Source organism: Chaetodon trifascialis, chromosome 11 (genome assembly GCF_039877785.1).
Source record: "Chaetodon trifascialis isolate fChaTrf1 chromosome 11, fChaTrf1.hap1, whole genome shotgun sequence".
NCBI classification, from domain to species: Eukaryota; Metazoa; Chordata; class Actinopteri; order Chaetodontiformes; family Chaetodontidae; genus Chaetodon; species Chaetodon trifascialis.
The window spans coordinates 27,659,040-27,675,733 of NC_092066.1; the positions used below are offsets into that span (position 1 = coordinate 27,659,040).

At 43.6% G+C, this 16,694-nt stretch overlaps 1 protein-coding gene across 1 annotated transcript in view; it reads right to left on the bottom strand.

Annotated features, from left to right (window-relative positions):
* Positions 1-16,694, bottom strand: part of rnf31 (ring finger protein 31) — a 150,507-nt gene that overhangs the window by 102,521 nt on the left and 31,292 nt on the right. The window contains exons 3-5 of the mRNA XM_070974644.1: positions 12,212-12,358; positions 11,564-11,719; positions 8,130-8,186 (exon numbers count right to left, since the gene is read on the bottom strand). Of these exons, the coding sequence (XP_070830745.1) occupies positions 8,130-8,186; positions 11,564-11,719; positions 12,212-12,358 (360 nt within the window). The remainder of the gene's footprint in view (positions 1-8,129; positions 8,187-11,563; positions 11,720-12,211; positions 12,359-16,694) is intronic.

The following is a 16,694-nucleotide window of genomic DNA, read 5'->3' on the forward strand; positions in this document are numbered from 1 at the left end:
AACTGCATGACTTTTTCAAAGTTAAAGCCAAACTCTTCTTTTCTTTAACCATTAAGGCAATAACATAATAATATTTTTGTATATATTTTCGCCCACCAATCAAAAGTATTCTCAACTTTATTATTAACTGAGAAGTTTTGCCATACAGTCGTCAACCTGTTTGGACCGAAGTCCTGCAGCCAGCCTCAACCCATCTGCCTGGCTCAAATAGCAACCGAAAGTGCCGCTCCTCTTTTGTTACCAACACCAAAGGGCCAGCCCCTGAAGCACCTCTGTCCAATATTGGCTCTCAACACCAAAGTTTGAATGGTTCTCGGACCGCAGTGCAGATCGGAACCACAATCGGGGCCCCCCTTTGTGCCAGTCCGGGACAGACCATTATCGGAGCGCCGCTGGCACAGAAGTAGGCATTTTCTATGCTGCACTGAATAAAAGTTGGTGTCGTAGGCTATAACTATCTTAATTCTCATTAGACCTGCCTAGTCATTAATTTAAGAAATTAATTCTACATTTGCGTCCTCATTTTTCTTCAAACTACTTCTCACTATTGCCAAACTCATTCCTTTTGTTATCTTGCTATAGCTTCTTCATCCAGTTGTTTGCATTACATCATATAATCCATATTATTCATCATATTATTCATTATTCATATACATTCTCATTTATTGTGTAACTAAATATTCATTTGACGTTGTCAGTGTCCTTTTGAGTTGGAAATAGATGATCACTGAATCGCGAGCTTACATTTCAGATGATGAAACTGATCTACCGTTAATTCATTATTATTATTAAATCAGCATTGAAAGAAAAGAATAAATAAAATCCTTCTGAGCTGATGAAGGTTGGTGCCCCTTTCTATATTAGCAAGTGCAAATATTAAGCCCAAAGGTTTAATGACCTAATTCCCCTACAATTTACTATAATCTAATACTTGGAAAAGATGGTGGATGTAGCAGTGACACAGCAGCTTTTTCTGTTTAAACAAAAAAAATTCCCAAATCTCATCAGACACTTGGAATAATAATCAGAGCCTGTCAGTGGCAAAAGTAAACACTTTCAGTGCACGTGCATTGGTGGTGCACCAGTGCTTGAAGGGATTACATTGTAGCTCATTTTATGGGGTACAGTGCTCTTGCTCAACACTGGCCCACTTTCAAAAATGGTCGTCTCCATTAGACACAAAAATGTGAAAATAGGGTCCATGGGAAACTGCACACAACACCACATTCACTGTTTGTAAATGTAAATGTAGGTCAAACTCTTACGACAAAAAATTCAACATCACATCATAAACATCACAGTATAGGACATTAAGTAGTAGCCTATGTCTCTCGTTGAATTGGTTTCCTCCCTTATGGACATGCACAAAAATAGATATTCAAAAACCTATGTGTTTTTTTTAATATATTCAATATTTATGTTGTTGTTAGGTAATGATCTGTAGTGGCCAAAGTAATTCTAATAGGAAAAGCAAAAAAAGGAAGTTAGGTAAGTCAGGCAGTATAAAAATGCAAGAAAGTCCACATATAGAGGACGGTGGGATGGCTGGATGTGTCAAACAAACACAGGACTTTTACCCAGGAGACCGTGCTTTGTGTCCCATGTGAAACCGAAAGACAACAATTAATTAGACAATTAGTTTTGTTGCCTACAACTAACAAAGTAGGTATGGTGCCTAAACCTAATCAAGAAGTTTTAGTGCCTAAACCACAGCAAACTGCGCATCTCAACCCTAACCACATGACAACAGTGTTCCAGTGCACGTATTGCTGGTACTCTCAAATAATTCAGATGTGTTATTTTTGGAGTAATTGGCATTCCATTTATTCAGCTGTTTAGATATGAGGATCTGTTCTAGTGGATCTCTGCTACCTGGGCAAAGTGTGCAGCGGCGGGGGAGGACTTTTGCATTGATATCAATACTGCATGTTTTTGGACATATCTGCAATGTCATTGTAAGAGTAGAAAGTGATATATAATATTCCCAATAGTATTGCAGCTGTCTGTAGCACCCTAATTAGCCTAGCCCTGTAATATCAAGCAGAAAAGAGCTGCTGCACTTCATGTATGAACAAGCTCATTCACTTGCTGTGTAGCAGGGCAGTGGATACAATGTGAATGACACTGTGTAAGGGATAGCTCCTGCAGTGGAAACAGTATTACCAAATCTCTACCAGTGGACACATTTCTACCATGGCATGGTAGTTGTTAGGATCCACTAATTTGTCTGGTCCTAGTGTTCTCTTTTTCCCTTTTCCCTGGGTCTTATGTGTCTCCCCTGTCTGTTTTAGCTGGGTGTGTCCTGGCAGCCAGCTGGCTCCACCCTACCAGTAGCGCACCTGGGGCACATGAGCCTGATTAGGGCTGAGTATTTAAGGAAGGCTCTCAGCTGTGCCTGTCTCCGAATTATCCTGACCTCTTCCATGAGTTCCCAGAGTTTTTGTCTTGTGAATATCTCCAGTCTTTTGTCAATTGCACTCAGTGTTTTTGTGAGTCTTAGAATAGTCTCTTTCTTTTGCCACTCATGTGTGCTCTTTTTTTTCAGTGCCTACCAGCCATGTCCAGCGTTTGTCCTGCCTCAACCCACCGTGTGGTGTTCTTTTGTTTGATATCTCCACTCGTGAGTGCGTTTTGTGTTTGCTTAGCTCCACTCTTTGAGTGTGTGTTTTTTATTGTTTTTTCCACTCCTTATGAGTGCGCTTTTGTTCGCCACTATTGTTAATAAATTGTTTTCTTTACAAACCCTTGTCTGCGGTCTGCATTTTGAGTCCAACATCTATTGTATTTAAAGGCATAGCCTAACAGAATAATTCGGCCACCATGGACTCAGCAGACCCGGTGAAAAAAGCCTTTTACCAGTCAGAGTGTGCTACTTGGTATGTATGAGCAGTTTCTCCAAGCCTTGTGCAAATCGAGCCAGTACATGGTGGCTCAGGTTTCTGAGCTCACTCGATCGGCACATGTCTCACCTGACTGGTACACTGCATCACCACCTTCTGCATCAGTTAATCACTTCTGAATCCCAGTTGGTAAATGAAGCTCATATCAGTGATCCAGAACCGTTTGACAGGAACTGGGATGTCGGCATTTCCTACTACAGTGCAGTATAGTCTTTAAGCAGTGTCCCAGTTCCTTTCTCTCCAACCAGGCTAAGGTACATTTTGTCTTGGATTTGTTGCGTGTCTGTTTCCTTCCTCGGTTTCGTCATCCAGGAGAGAAGCCTGAAAGCTGACCCAGAGGTGAAAACAGTGGAGCAGTGGCCTGTCCCGGAAACCCGAAAGGAGTTGCAGCGATTTCTGGGTTTTGCAAACTTCTATCGAAAGTTTGTCTGGGACTATAATAAGATTGCCGCCTCACTGACTAAGCTAACTTCTTCCAAAGTGAAATTACCTGGTCAGCTGAGGAAGACAGGTCTTTCAATAAACTCAAGAGGCTTTTCACCTCAGCCCCGGTATTTTGGTACTTCGTCTATCCTCCGCAGAGCAAAATTAGAATATGGGAACCCGCGAGCTGTTAGCCATGAAACTGGCACTAGAGGAGTGGAGACACTGGTTGGAGGGGACTGAAGAGCCCTTCATAGTATGGATGGATCATAAAAACCTGGCACTCATCAAGACAGCTACACGGTTGAACTCCAGACAAGCTAGGTGGGCCCTGTTTTTCAGCAGATTTAGCTTTTACCTTATTTATGGAACTGGTTCCTTGAACACAAAACCCAACACTCTCTCTCATCAGTTCTCTTCATCTAAGCCTGAGACCCCCCTCCCCCGATATCATCCTGCCTACTGATCGGGTAGTGTCAGCTCTCACCTGGGGAACTGAGGGGTGTGTGGTTCAGGAGGCCCAACAACAGCACCCTGACCTGGGTAACGAACCCCCAATAAACTTTCTGTCCCTCCGTCAGCCTGTTCTCAGGTCCTTTACTGGTCACATTCCACTCGTCTCGCCTGTCATCCCGGAGCCAACCGCACTATCTCCCTGCTCCATCGACTCTCCTCCATCCTCTGCCTGTCCCTAGAAGACCCTGGTCCCACATTGCTCTCGATTTCATCACTAGTTTGCCTCCATCTAACGGTAATACTGTCATACTCACCATCGTCGACCTCTTCTCTAAGACTGCACACTTCATTCCCCTACACAAACATCCATCTGCCTTTGAAACAATAGAACAATTAACTCAGCATGTCATCTGACATACATGCTACCCCCACGGACATTGTTTCAGAGTGTGGTCCCCAATTCATATCACAAGTCTGGAAGACTTTTGCCAAAGCCTTGGGGGCCATGGTCAGTTTAACTTCTGGTTATCATCCCCAGTCCAACGGCCAGACGGAGAAAACAAATCAGGACCTGGAGACCGCCCTGCATTGTCTCACCACAAGAACCCTGCTAACTGCAGCTGTCTCCTTCTGTGGATCAAATACTCACACAACTCACTCATCTCCTCTGCCAGTGGCCTCTCTCCCTTCAAGGTCTCCCTTGGCTATCAACCCCCCCGTTCCCAGCCCAGGAGAAGGAGATTGCTGTGCCTGCTTTTGCAGATCATATGGCTAACATCAGGAGGATTTGGAAGGAGGCCAAGACTGCCCTCAAGCGCACCCAAATGGTGAAGAAATCATCTGCTAATCTTCACAGGAACTCAGCCCCTGCCTACAAGCCAGGTCAGTCTGTTTGGTTATCCACTAAAAATATCCCTTTACGAACTGAGTCATGTAAACTTTTCCCTAGACATAGTGGCCCATTTCCCATTGTTAAAGTAATCAATCCTCAGTCTGTCACCCTCAGGCTCCCTGCCTCCATGAAGATTCATCCCATTTTCCATGTCTCTCAAACCTGTGTCCACTAGTACCCTTTGTCCTCAGACTGAAGGGCAAAGGGTACTAGTGGCTACACCCTAAAGATCATGCACTGTGGGTCCAAAAGCATGGAAAACCTGGGAGGTCTGGAAAAACTTGTGTGCATATGTGGCCTGTTAGCAATTTTCCTTCAAAAAACAAACAAACAAACAAAAAAATATATGCAGGTCTTTCAATACTTGCCTGGAATAAACAGGAAATATTAGAATAAATTCAGTAAAATTCCCCCTGTAAAGTAAACTCTCCTGGTTTGACTGCAACAGGGATTTTCTGACCAAGTGATTAAGTATTGTTACACCCCATAATGTAGTCTTTGCCAGTATATTCATTTCAAACTTTTAGCTCACACTGCATGAAAAACCACATTTTCGACCCGTAAATTCCCGCGAAGTTCATTGATTTTCGGCGATTTACGGCAAGTTTACGGGGAACTTTGCCGGCTCCGAATATCGTCGGAAACTAACCATCTGTCGGCGGGGGGCGTGGTGCAAATAGCTCTAATTAGCACATGAATGCTACCGACGTTGATCTACTCAGGCTGGCCTGCTGACTTCACAAACAACCATTGGATGATTCCACAGGCATTTTAAAAGGAAACCCTCATGTGATTGGATAGCAACTCCTATGGACAATCTAGAGCCATCAATTAACCTAATGAGCATGTTTTTGGTCTGTGGGAGGAAGCCGGAGTACCTGGAGAGAACCCACGCATGCATGGGAAGAACATGCAAACTTCACACAGAAAGGCCCTGCCTGACCTGGGGATCGAACCGGCAACCTTCTTGCTGTGAGGCGCGCACACTACCTGCTGCGCCACCGTGCAGCCCATAAATTAATATATTAAAAATAATTATTATATTGTTATATTTATGTATATATAAAATATAGATGATAAATATATTTTATTTGATTGATGATTCATTGATATATTTGGCGATCCACCTTCTACACTACCACACAGTAGAACACAGTTGACAGAAACATTTTGAAAAAAGTCTTTAATGAATTTGTGCCACACACATTAACAAGGGAAGGAAAAAAAAGAAAGGAAATGTGGGGGTTCACACAGTCTCTGGGTTGGGCCATGCCGCTGTTTTAACGTGCATGCCTAAGGCCTCTGAAAATGCCTTTTTGCTGCCTCTGGGTCATACACAGTTGGTGCTGGTTGCTTTGATGGGGACTCAATGCAAAGCCTCTTGCGGTGTGTCGCCACATATTTTGGGTCACTCTCCAGCCGCTCTTGAAGTGTCTGGCAGAGTCGGTAGAGCCTCTGACTGTGGAAAGATGGAGGCTTTACGACCCACCCAGCTTCCCCTTCCGCGGTGTCATCCTCCTCATGAAACATCATGTCAGCAGTGACCCCCTGCCAAAAATCTATTTCCTGCTGGGTGGCTAGGACACTCCTTCTTGCTTCCAGAAGCTGTAAATACAGGTATTAATATAATAGTACTGCAAAGAAACAATAACACGTGATAACATATGTGACAATGTTTCTCAAAAACAATGCAGCTAATAAATAAAATTCAGCCCATTTATACATTGTTGTGAAAATAAAGCAGCATTCATGGAACTCTTACCCGCTGCCTTCTTTGTCTGCTGCGAGCTGAAATCTTCACAGCTGCTGCCTGACCTGAAAGAGCTGGCTGGGCATACATGAAGCTCCTCCGCACCGTCTCATAATATGTCTTACAGGCCGCTGGAAGAAAATATATATTGGTTTGAAATAATTAAAACAGGCTTCAGGAAAGTAAAAACAACAACAACAACAAGAAACAACAGAAAGGGGTTAAATAAATAAAAAAAACTTACATAAAAGGACTTCTCTCTCCACAGCATCCATGTCTGGACTCGCAGTTAAAGTGCCATCAAATATGACGTCACTGTTTCGTTGTGGGGCGAGTTTAGTCTGTAAAACACAAAAAGTACAGGTCATGCAACGTTTACGTTTACTTATATTCTGCAGAATATTTCCTGTGTATTTAATTAACTTACCCCTGCTCAGGTTCATATCGCCTATTGTTTCCGTCACTATTGTGCAGACGTCGCACCTTTTCCTTTAAAATACAAAATACATTGTAATGTTAAATGTAACGTGAAGGGTTACCAAATGTTCGGAACGTAGTGCAATAAGAATAATAAAGGTTTGGCGCCCTAAAAACTGCACAATGTAGTACTAAATTCTAACGTTACTTACTGCAACTTATGCACCCGTCTCTTCGTCTCAACAGCTGCAGTTCGGTTGGGCTGCTCCTCCAGAGCAAGCAGTCTGGCTTTTATCTCAGCCATTCTCCTCGCCAACTGCGCGATCAGCTGTGTTAGCAGCCGAGACAATCCAATGAAGGCGCTCAGCAGTTTCTTCTCTAAATTGTTTGGACTTTCTGAATATGGTTGCTCTGCAGCCAGGCCGTCCGCTCATCACAGAGGAGTGCCTTCTGGGGTGAACTGAAGACGACGTCCGGCCATTGTATGAACAGAGTTAAAGTTTAGCAGGACCCGAAACGTAACTGTTCTGATCCAAACACGATTCGCATTCACAGACGCGCCGAGGTCGTTTTCTGCCGACGTCATTGCGTCAGAGGAGGCGTCCAATCATATGCGAGGTCGCGCGCTCTGAGACCATTTTTGTTGCGTAGAAAGAAAAACATGCTGTGATTTTTTTTAGGTACTTTGATGTTCTATTTTTGTACCTGAATATTTTATAAAACATGTAAACTTCTTTAAACTGACATCATCGAAAATAAAAAAAAGAAAAGTTACTTTGGTGTGTTCCCTTTTTATTCCTACTTAAAGAATCATCAGTGGACTGACCCTGTTGGAATTTTGCAAGCTAATCACGCAAGCATTGTTCATCTGGTGGTGTGGTGGCCAAATGCGAAAAATTGTGACCGGTGTCCAAGAACTGTAGATCCTTTAATTTTCACAATTTGATTTAGCAATTTAAGTGGAAATTTAAAGCTTTTGAGAGTCAGGACACTTATCCTGTATGTACCCTATAAAATTATTTAAACACACTTTTAAATCCTCATGGAAAAAAAAAAATCTTTGTATTCTGTAGGCACAGAACACACACACACACACACACACACACACACACACACACACACACACACACACAATTCCAATTTGCATTTGTATAGCTTGCAGCATTACATTTGCACTTTAACACCTCATGGTCACAGGGGCTGAGAGAGAACTTCCACGGCAATTTACAGTGACGGAAATTGACGGAAATGTTACTTTTCATGCAGTATCAAAGGATATGATGGACCCTACCTTATGTCTCAGTGTAGGAATGATTCTCTCATAGAACTCAGGATGGGGATGAGCCTCCTGGATCAAACAAAATAACATTAATATTTATTTTTTTGTTTGTTTGTTTTGTTTTTTAATTTCAAATCATCATCATGCAACAAGTACAATGCATGACACATTGTATTTTTATGGTATACATATACCATAGCGATGCCTTGGAATTCATCAGTTTATGGCTACACAATCACCCTTAAGATTAAGAGTAGAGGAGTATAAAGGGAGACATGGAAGAGAATGAAAAACACAAAATAAAAAAATATATATACAGATATATCTATATATAATCTATACTATATATACAACTGCTAAAAAAAAAATTAAGGGATCGATCACAGTATAACACTAAATCAGCTAAACTTCAGAGATATCAATCTGTCCATTTAGGATGCACAAATGACTCAGTTACAACTGCTTTGGTGTAAATGAAAGTGACAACAGGTGCAATGGAGAGGCAAAGACAATACAACCCCCAAAAATGCTCTCCCTTTCCTTCCTGACTGATACGTCTCTAGTTTTGAGTTCTGTTAGCGTCCTTGTCACAACTGGTGGCATGAGGCGGTACCTGCAGCCCATTCAGGTTGCACAGGTAGTCTCCAGGATGGCACATCCATATGTGCAGTGGCAAGGTTTGCTGTGTCTCCCAGCACAGTCTCAAGAGCATGGAGGAGATACCAGAAGACCGGCCGTTACACAAAGAGTGCTGTCCCGGGCTGTAGAAGGGCATCAACCCAGCAGCAGGACCAGTACCTGCTTCTTTGTGCAAGGAGGAACAGGAGGAGCAGGCTACAGGTGTGCATGTTTCTGACCAAACTGTCAGAAACAGCCTCCATAAGGCCCCGACATCCTCTAGTGGGACCTATACTCACAGCCCAGCACCGTGCAGCTCGATTGGTATTCGCCAGAGAACACCAATTGGCAGATCCGCCACTGGCACCCCATTCTCTTCTCAGGTTCACACTGAGCACGTGTGACAGATTTCAAAGAGTCTGGAGGCGCTGTGGTGAACGCTATGCTGCCTATAACATCTTCCAGCATGACCAGTTTGGCATTGGGTCAGTTATGGTCTGGGGAGGCATGTCCTTGAAGGGTCGCACAGACGTCCTGTCATAGCCAATAGTACCCTGACTGCTGTTAGGTACTGGGATGAAATACTCAGAGCAGACCTTACGCTGGTACATTGGGCCCTGGGTTCCTCCTGGTGCAAGACAATGCCTGGCCTCATGTGGCCAGCGTGTGTAGGCAGTTCCTGGATGTTGAAGGCATTGATGCCATTGACTGGCCTTGACATTCCCCTGACCTAAATCCAAATGAGTATCTGTGAGACATTATGTATGGGACCAGGAATTCACCGATGCCCTGATCCAGGTCTGGGATGATGTTGTAGGGAGTGCATATAAACACGCAGGGGTTATACACACTACTGAGTCACATTATGAGTTGCTGTGATGAAATTCATGCAAGTTGGATCAGCCTGTGATTTTCATTTTTTTAATTAGATTTTCGGTGTGATTTTGAATCCTCAGTCCTCAGTTGGTTGATAATTTTGGTTTCCACTGACTGTTACATTATTTTGTAATCAGCAAATTGTGCAATGTACAATCAGTAAAGTTTTCAACTCGAATATTTCCTTGATCAAGATCCGATGTGTGATTTAGGTGTTCCCTTAATTTTTCTAATCAGTGTGTACACACTACTCACAAAAAGTTAGGGATATTTGGCTTTCGAGTGAAATTTATTTGAAATGTAAAAATTTCACGCTGCAGTGATATTATGTCATGAAAGTAGGGCATTTAAGTACAAGCATGCAATGGTGATTTCCTCATCTCAAAAAAATGATGGAAAGAAAACAACAACAGTGGTGGGTATACCACAACAAAAAATGTTGATGTCTCAATAACTTTTCATGTGCTCTTGAGCATTAATTACAACTGTCAAGTTTCCCCTCACTTGAAAGGTCGGCTTGCTTCGGAAGACTGACTGGATTTCACTCAATGACCGAGATCCTTTTTTTTTCCTTTTCTTTCTTTTATTTTGAAAATTGTCAAGGCCGAACAGGTGAAAAACCTTTGAATACAAACACAAATACAAGTTTTAGAAAAAAAATGTAGCCCAAGAAACCATAATCAATTAACCCAAAATCAAATACTTAATTTAAATTTAATTAATTTTAAGTAATTTTTACAACTTAGAATTTAATCTTGGAAAATAGAAAACCCATATTTACAACACTCAAATTAAGCAAATACATTTTAAATAATAATTTCAACCTTACAGAATTTGGCGGCTTTAAACTTCCGTACACACGAAATCCCCTTTAACAAATTACTTTTCGCTGTTTTACAATACACATCTTTACCTTGCCTTTTTCCACATGACGTTAAGTATATGGCACTCTGATTTGCATTTTAACCACATGATTTTTAACACCCCAACAGAAGAACACATTACATTTCACTCACACATCACATGGCAATCACATGGCTAGTCCACAGTTTACAACACAAAGATCTGGCACATAAAGCTCACCGGCTCCTTCTTCTTTCTTTGAAACAAGCTATTTCCAATGTCCAGATCCTGTAAACATTTCCACACTGTCCTCCTCGCTGTTCTGTGAGTGTGTCTTCCCAAGCATTCCTGATTACAGGAACACCTCCAGGTGCACTCAATTTACTGCTCTCTGCTGAGACACACCCAGGCCTGATGCACTCAGGCAGAGGGGCGTGGCCTGCAGCTCAGCTCAACAACAACAATGTCTAATGCTGTTCACAAGTCGACTTATTTGCTGAGGCATGGCATCCCACTCTTTTTGAAGGGTGGCCCTCAGGTCATTGAGGTTCTTGGGTACAGAGTTATGAGACTTCACACAGTGACTCAGTTGATCCCATACGTTTTCTGTGGGATTCAGGTCTGGAGAAAGTGCAGGTCACTCCATTTGAGGTACCCCAGTCTCCAGCAGCCGTTCCCTAATGATGGGACCTCGATGAGCTGGAGCATTGTCATCCATGAAAATAAAATTAGGCCTGTGTTGTTCATGCAGGGGCAAAAGGACGTCCACTCTGTGACACTCTAAGCTCAGTGGCCACTTCCCGCTGAGAACATACTGTTTGAAGCCTCGCAATGGTGAGGTACTGTTGAACAATTGTTAGGTGGCGGCTTGGTTTCATAGGGTTAGGGTTAGGGTAGGGTTAGGGTTTTTAAAATGCTTGTTTGGTTTCACAGCAAACTGACATATTAAGAACTGGAGCAAACAGAAATGCACAATTATTATGAAGGCTCATGTCATTGTTGCAAAAAGAAGATGCAGAGGATCTAAATTAAAATCAATTACATGTAACTAGCTAGTACACACACACACACACACACACACACACACACACACACACACACACACACACCTTAATAAGCATTTCTAGTTCCATCCTCAGGCACATCACTTCTAGTGTTACTGCAGCAACTCGACCCACATCAGGATCCACAACATCATCAGGGAAGCTGAGCCCATCTGGCTGCTGGTTGGAGTAACCATAGAGACAGAGCACTGCTCGTCCTCCCTGGGAGCAGAAAGAAGAAATGGGTGTAATGTGAACTTTGGTTTATTTTTCAGTTGAATGTGAAATTAGACCTTCCCAGGATTAGGATAGGTATTAGACAGGTTCATAACAAGATTGGAACATGTTTCGAATAGTTTCAGTATAGTTTCTGGGCAAATTTAGGAGTGGCTCAGGACAGGTTTGGGACAAAACAGGGACACTTTCTGGGCAGGTTCAGGGAAGGACAGCATTATCAGCAATCACAGTCACAGGACTAGGTGGAAACGATGTAACTTTAGATAACAGGGCTACTTACCAACTGAACAATGTGGCAATTTGTAGACTGGCTAAACATGCCATCAAAATGTCTTGAGAGCTTGTACATAATGATTTTCTCAGTCTCGAGTTCATTTGATCCCTTGAGTAGTATATTCTTCTGTAGTGCTTGTTATACTCTACCTAATACTATACCATACTCTTTAACTTCTTCTTTTTGTTTTGTTTTTTTGTTACCTGAATAGCATCAACGGTGGCCCTGAAAACTGGGTTGTTGTGTTTCACAGTCCTCCAGTACTTTGGCCTGTTGGGATTTGTCAAGTTACAGCCATACTTTTCCAGGATGTTAAACGCTGTAGACAAGCGCTGGAGAGATGCAAGGGTCTAAAGAAGAAGAAGAAGAAGAAGAAGAAGAAGGTTTTTTTTTAAAGTTACATTAATTTAAACATGTTTCTTTTATTATTAATAATAATAAATGTAATTTATAACGCATTTTACATCAAACAAATTATCTCAAAGTGCTACACTGCAAAAAAAGGGTAAAAAAAAAAACAATGTCACAAAACTAAAACTAGTGCAGAGCGAGGCTGCATATAGGCCTACTGAATTAAAACAAAACAAACAAACAAAAATGACTTTAAAATTTGTAGTCTATGCAAATGCTTTTCTAAAAAGATCCAAAAGAATCCACAGTCTGCGGTGCCCTTAGGTAGTTGGGGAGAGCATTTCGCAGATTGGGAGCAGCTGTGCAGAAGGCGTGGTCGCCCATAGATGGAGCCTTGTCCTCCGAGGCTGAAGGAGGTTGGCCTGTCCAGAGCGAAGATGGCATGAGGAGGATTGGGGTGTGAGGAGTTCTTTAAGGTAGGGGGGAGCAGTGCCATGGAGGCACTGGTGAGTCAGCAGGGAAATTTTGAATTTATGATACTTTGTATCACGTAAGATAACGTTAAGCAATCATCTCACATCCCTCCACTGATTAGGCCTAATATAACAGCTGCGGTCAACCGAACTGCAGGTTCTGTGGCCAGAGCCGGTTACCTTGGCAACGAGAGATATTAAATAGTCCACTCAGCCACTTCTTGTGAAAAACTTACGATTTTGACGATAAAAAACAACATTAACGTATTAATAATTGATTTAATATTTATTTCCTTCGTAAGTGACCATGGCATAAGCGGGATAATGCCCTTCGAGGTGTCCATTATCAGAAATGAAAGCGAAGTCCATTCATTCGCGTCGGACGGTTCACGCCTCCGCGTCGTCCATTCATTTCTGATAATGGACACCTCGTTGGGCATTATCCTTTACATAATGTTGCACTATTCCTAATGTGAAGAAAATGTTATTTTATTTCTGTGTTCTGTTCTGACTTGAGACTGTAATTCAAGCTACCTCATAGAAGTTTACAATACACTGCACTGCATGCATGCACAATTGTGCATAAGTATTACATGTTAATATAAGAGCAGTTAAAAATAAAAAATAAAAATAAGGGACATCCTGGATCTGAGCATAAGCAGATGTGACTGGAGATGCAGAGGGGGTGGAGGGTCTGAAGAGAAGGGAGCAGATGTTTCCTGCTTTAGTTTTAAAGAAGGAGATGAAGCTGTTGCATCGCTCCTGCCTGTGTTGTCCTGTTGTCAGAGTGTAGGGGGGTCTGAGGTTTGAGGAAATGATTAATGTAAGCCTTCTGATGTTCCCAGTAGGCTAGTTTGTGAACAGCGACTCCTGAGTCTTTGAAACGCTGTTCAAGGATGCGTCCCACTCTTTTCAGTAGCCGCAGCTCACTAGTGTACCAGGGAGCTGAGTGTGTGAAGGTGATAGTTCTGGTCTTGACTGGGGCATGGTGGTCCAGGAGGGTTCCAAGTGTAGAAATCCACGGATTGTGACTGGGTTGATGTTTTTAAGGTCCCTGAAACAGATTTGACTTTTGGGCTTATTGACAGGGGGCAGGGTAGGTAACTCCACTGAGATGGCCTTATGGTCAGACACACCCAGATCGTGCACCGACAGATTGGTGACGAGGATGGAGTTGGTGATCAACAAGTCAAGAGTGTGGCCTCTGGAGTGTGTCGGGACATTGACGTGGTGAGTGAGGTTGAGACTGTCAAGAAGATTGAGGAATTCAGCTACAGAAAAGGAAGAGGGGTTGTTAACATGATATAAAAATCACTGAGTATGATGATATTCCCTGGGGTTATACAGAGTGTGGTGAGGAGGCCATGCATCTCGGGATGAAGGCTGGGTTCGGTTTGGGGGGGCGGTAAATCAGGAGAACTGTAATGGAAAGTGGTGGCTTGCATTTGAATGCAGGGCATTCAAAAGAGGAGTGAACAGGCAGGGACAGGGAGGACAACTCAAAGTCTCCCCAGTGCCACCAGGCTTCATTTAGACTAGAGTAGACCTCTGGCTATTGCCAGGTCTCAACCAGGCACATGAAGTGTATCTCCTTGTTGATGATGTGGTCATGTATAAAGGATGCCTTCTTATTTATGGATTGCGCATTAAAAACTTCAATTTTGACAGGGTGTCCTGGTTTGGTGGGGGTGGAGTGTCTCTGTAGGGGCCAGATAGGCTGTGATCCACTCCACATTTTTTGTCCTGCTTAGAGTTAAATAGCGTAGTGGCGGTGCTCTGTGACGTGTCAATTGTGCGACGGGCATCCAGATGGAGAGGATGCACTGCTCGGACCGCTGGTGGTAAACAAAATTTCTGCGTGTAATCCGGTGGGCATAATGGGAGCAACGCAAAAGTCCAAGTTCTTTTACAATGGGGATATTAAGTCCAGTAGTGATTGTGGAATTGAGCTTTCGGACCTGTGGGACGGAATAACCAAATGTCATGCCAACCCAGGACGCATGCCGGCTAGCCGCCGAGCCTCACCAGCCACTGACCAAACAAGTTTAGCACCATTTAGCAGCCAGCTGACAGCCAGATCATGGAGCAGATGCCAGAAAAACCCTCAGGGTGGACTCCAAGTGGAACGGCAATGTACAGCAATGGAACAGCGATGGAGCGGAGGAAGCTGTCAGTAATGACCCTTTGGAAGGATCCAGTCGGGCGAAATCGACAGCCAGAGCCGGTCGCCAGTAGCAGGTACCTTAGCCAGGTAACCCACCTGTAGAACAATGGATCTCAACGTCTAAAAGCATTCAAAAAACAACTTAATGCTTCTCTAAAACTTTGGTCAAATGTTAAAACTGAATTAAAATGTGAATAGGCACTTTTGGTTACAATATTTCTAATAAAAACACTACATAAAACCAACAAGTGATCAGTAAAATCAACAGGTAAAATCTTACATGATTTAAAAACATTAAAATAATGTTTAAAACTATAAAAACAATCCAGACGAGCTAACAAGAATATGTTTTCACTCATGTGGGACCATGAGTACTGCCTAGAGCAGGGGTGGGCAACCTGTTCCACAAAGGGCCACTGTGGCTGCAGGTCTTCTTTCCAACCAAGCAAGAGCTCACAGTTTGACCAATCAGCTGTCTGAAGAGTGAGATCAGTTGATTGAATGAGTCAAGTCTGGTGTGCTGCTGCTTCGTTGGAAAGAAGACCTGCAGCCACAGCGGCCCTTTGTGGAACAGGTTGCCCACCCCTGGCCTAGAGCCTTTGTGCATCCTCCTCCATACGCCATGGGCAGAGACCAGTTGCCTCAAAGCATGCTGGGAAGCTGGATGAGGCTCTGCATGGTTCCGATCTAAAATCTCATTTAGAGTACAGTTAAAATCCCCACCCATAAAAACATAATTTAATGACCCGAACTGTTTTCATTAATGTTTTCAGAGAAACATAAAACAGAGGTTAAAAACTATACTAAAAACAGCCAAAAGTGTCCACAAAATTCAAAAATGTTCCATTAAAGTGAATTAAAATCGCCATTCACCTTCTCCACCGCACAGACTCCTGCCTCACCTCTCTGCTCACTACACACCTTCTCCACCACACACTCCTGCCTCACCTCCCTGCTCGCCACTCACCTCCCCCAGACACATTCCTGCCTCACCTCCTTGCTCCCCACTCAACTTCTCCACCATACACACTCCTGCCTCATCACACACCCTCTCCACCACACACACTCCTGCCTCACCACATACCCTCTCCACCACACACACTCCTGCCTCACCTCCCTGCTCACCCCTTCTAACCCTTCTTCCCTACAACACCATTGCTTACATACTCAGGCTGCTTCTCAGAGCTGCGGTCTTGTGTGTCTGCAGCATCGGCAGCACCTGCACCCCAGTACTGGGAGCATCCGGCAGCTCCGTTCCATTGCACGCTGGGCTCCAGCCCCCTGCGGAGCCCGTACGGCTCGGCTCGGACACATTTTTATAGCGTGGCCTTCCTCACCACAACCAAAGCACTTCATAGCAGATACTTGTTGCTGATGAATGGTGGAACATTAGACAGAATTACCATGGTGGCAGGTTGAGTCAGAGGTGTCACCTGCTGCCCATAACCACCGTGATGCCGTCTCCACCAGCCGGTTCATCCTGGCTGTGTACTTCACAGATCTGCTTCCACTCAGCTCCCCCACAGCCAGGGCCACCTCCCCCACACTGAGCACACAGCCCGAGCCTACCTTCACCCCTTGATTCCTGCTCAGCCCGGCCAAGCTGCTGGCAGCCATGATGGCTACACACACCTGACCACCACACACACACACACACACACACACACACACACACACACACACACACACACACACACA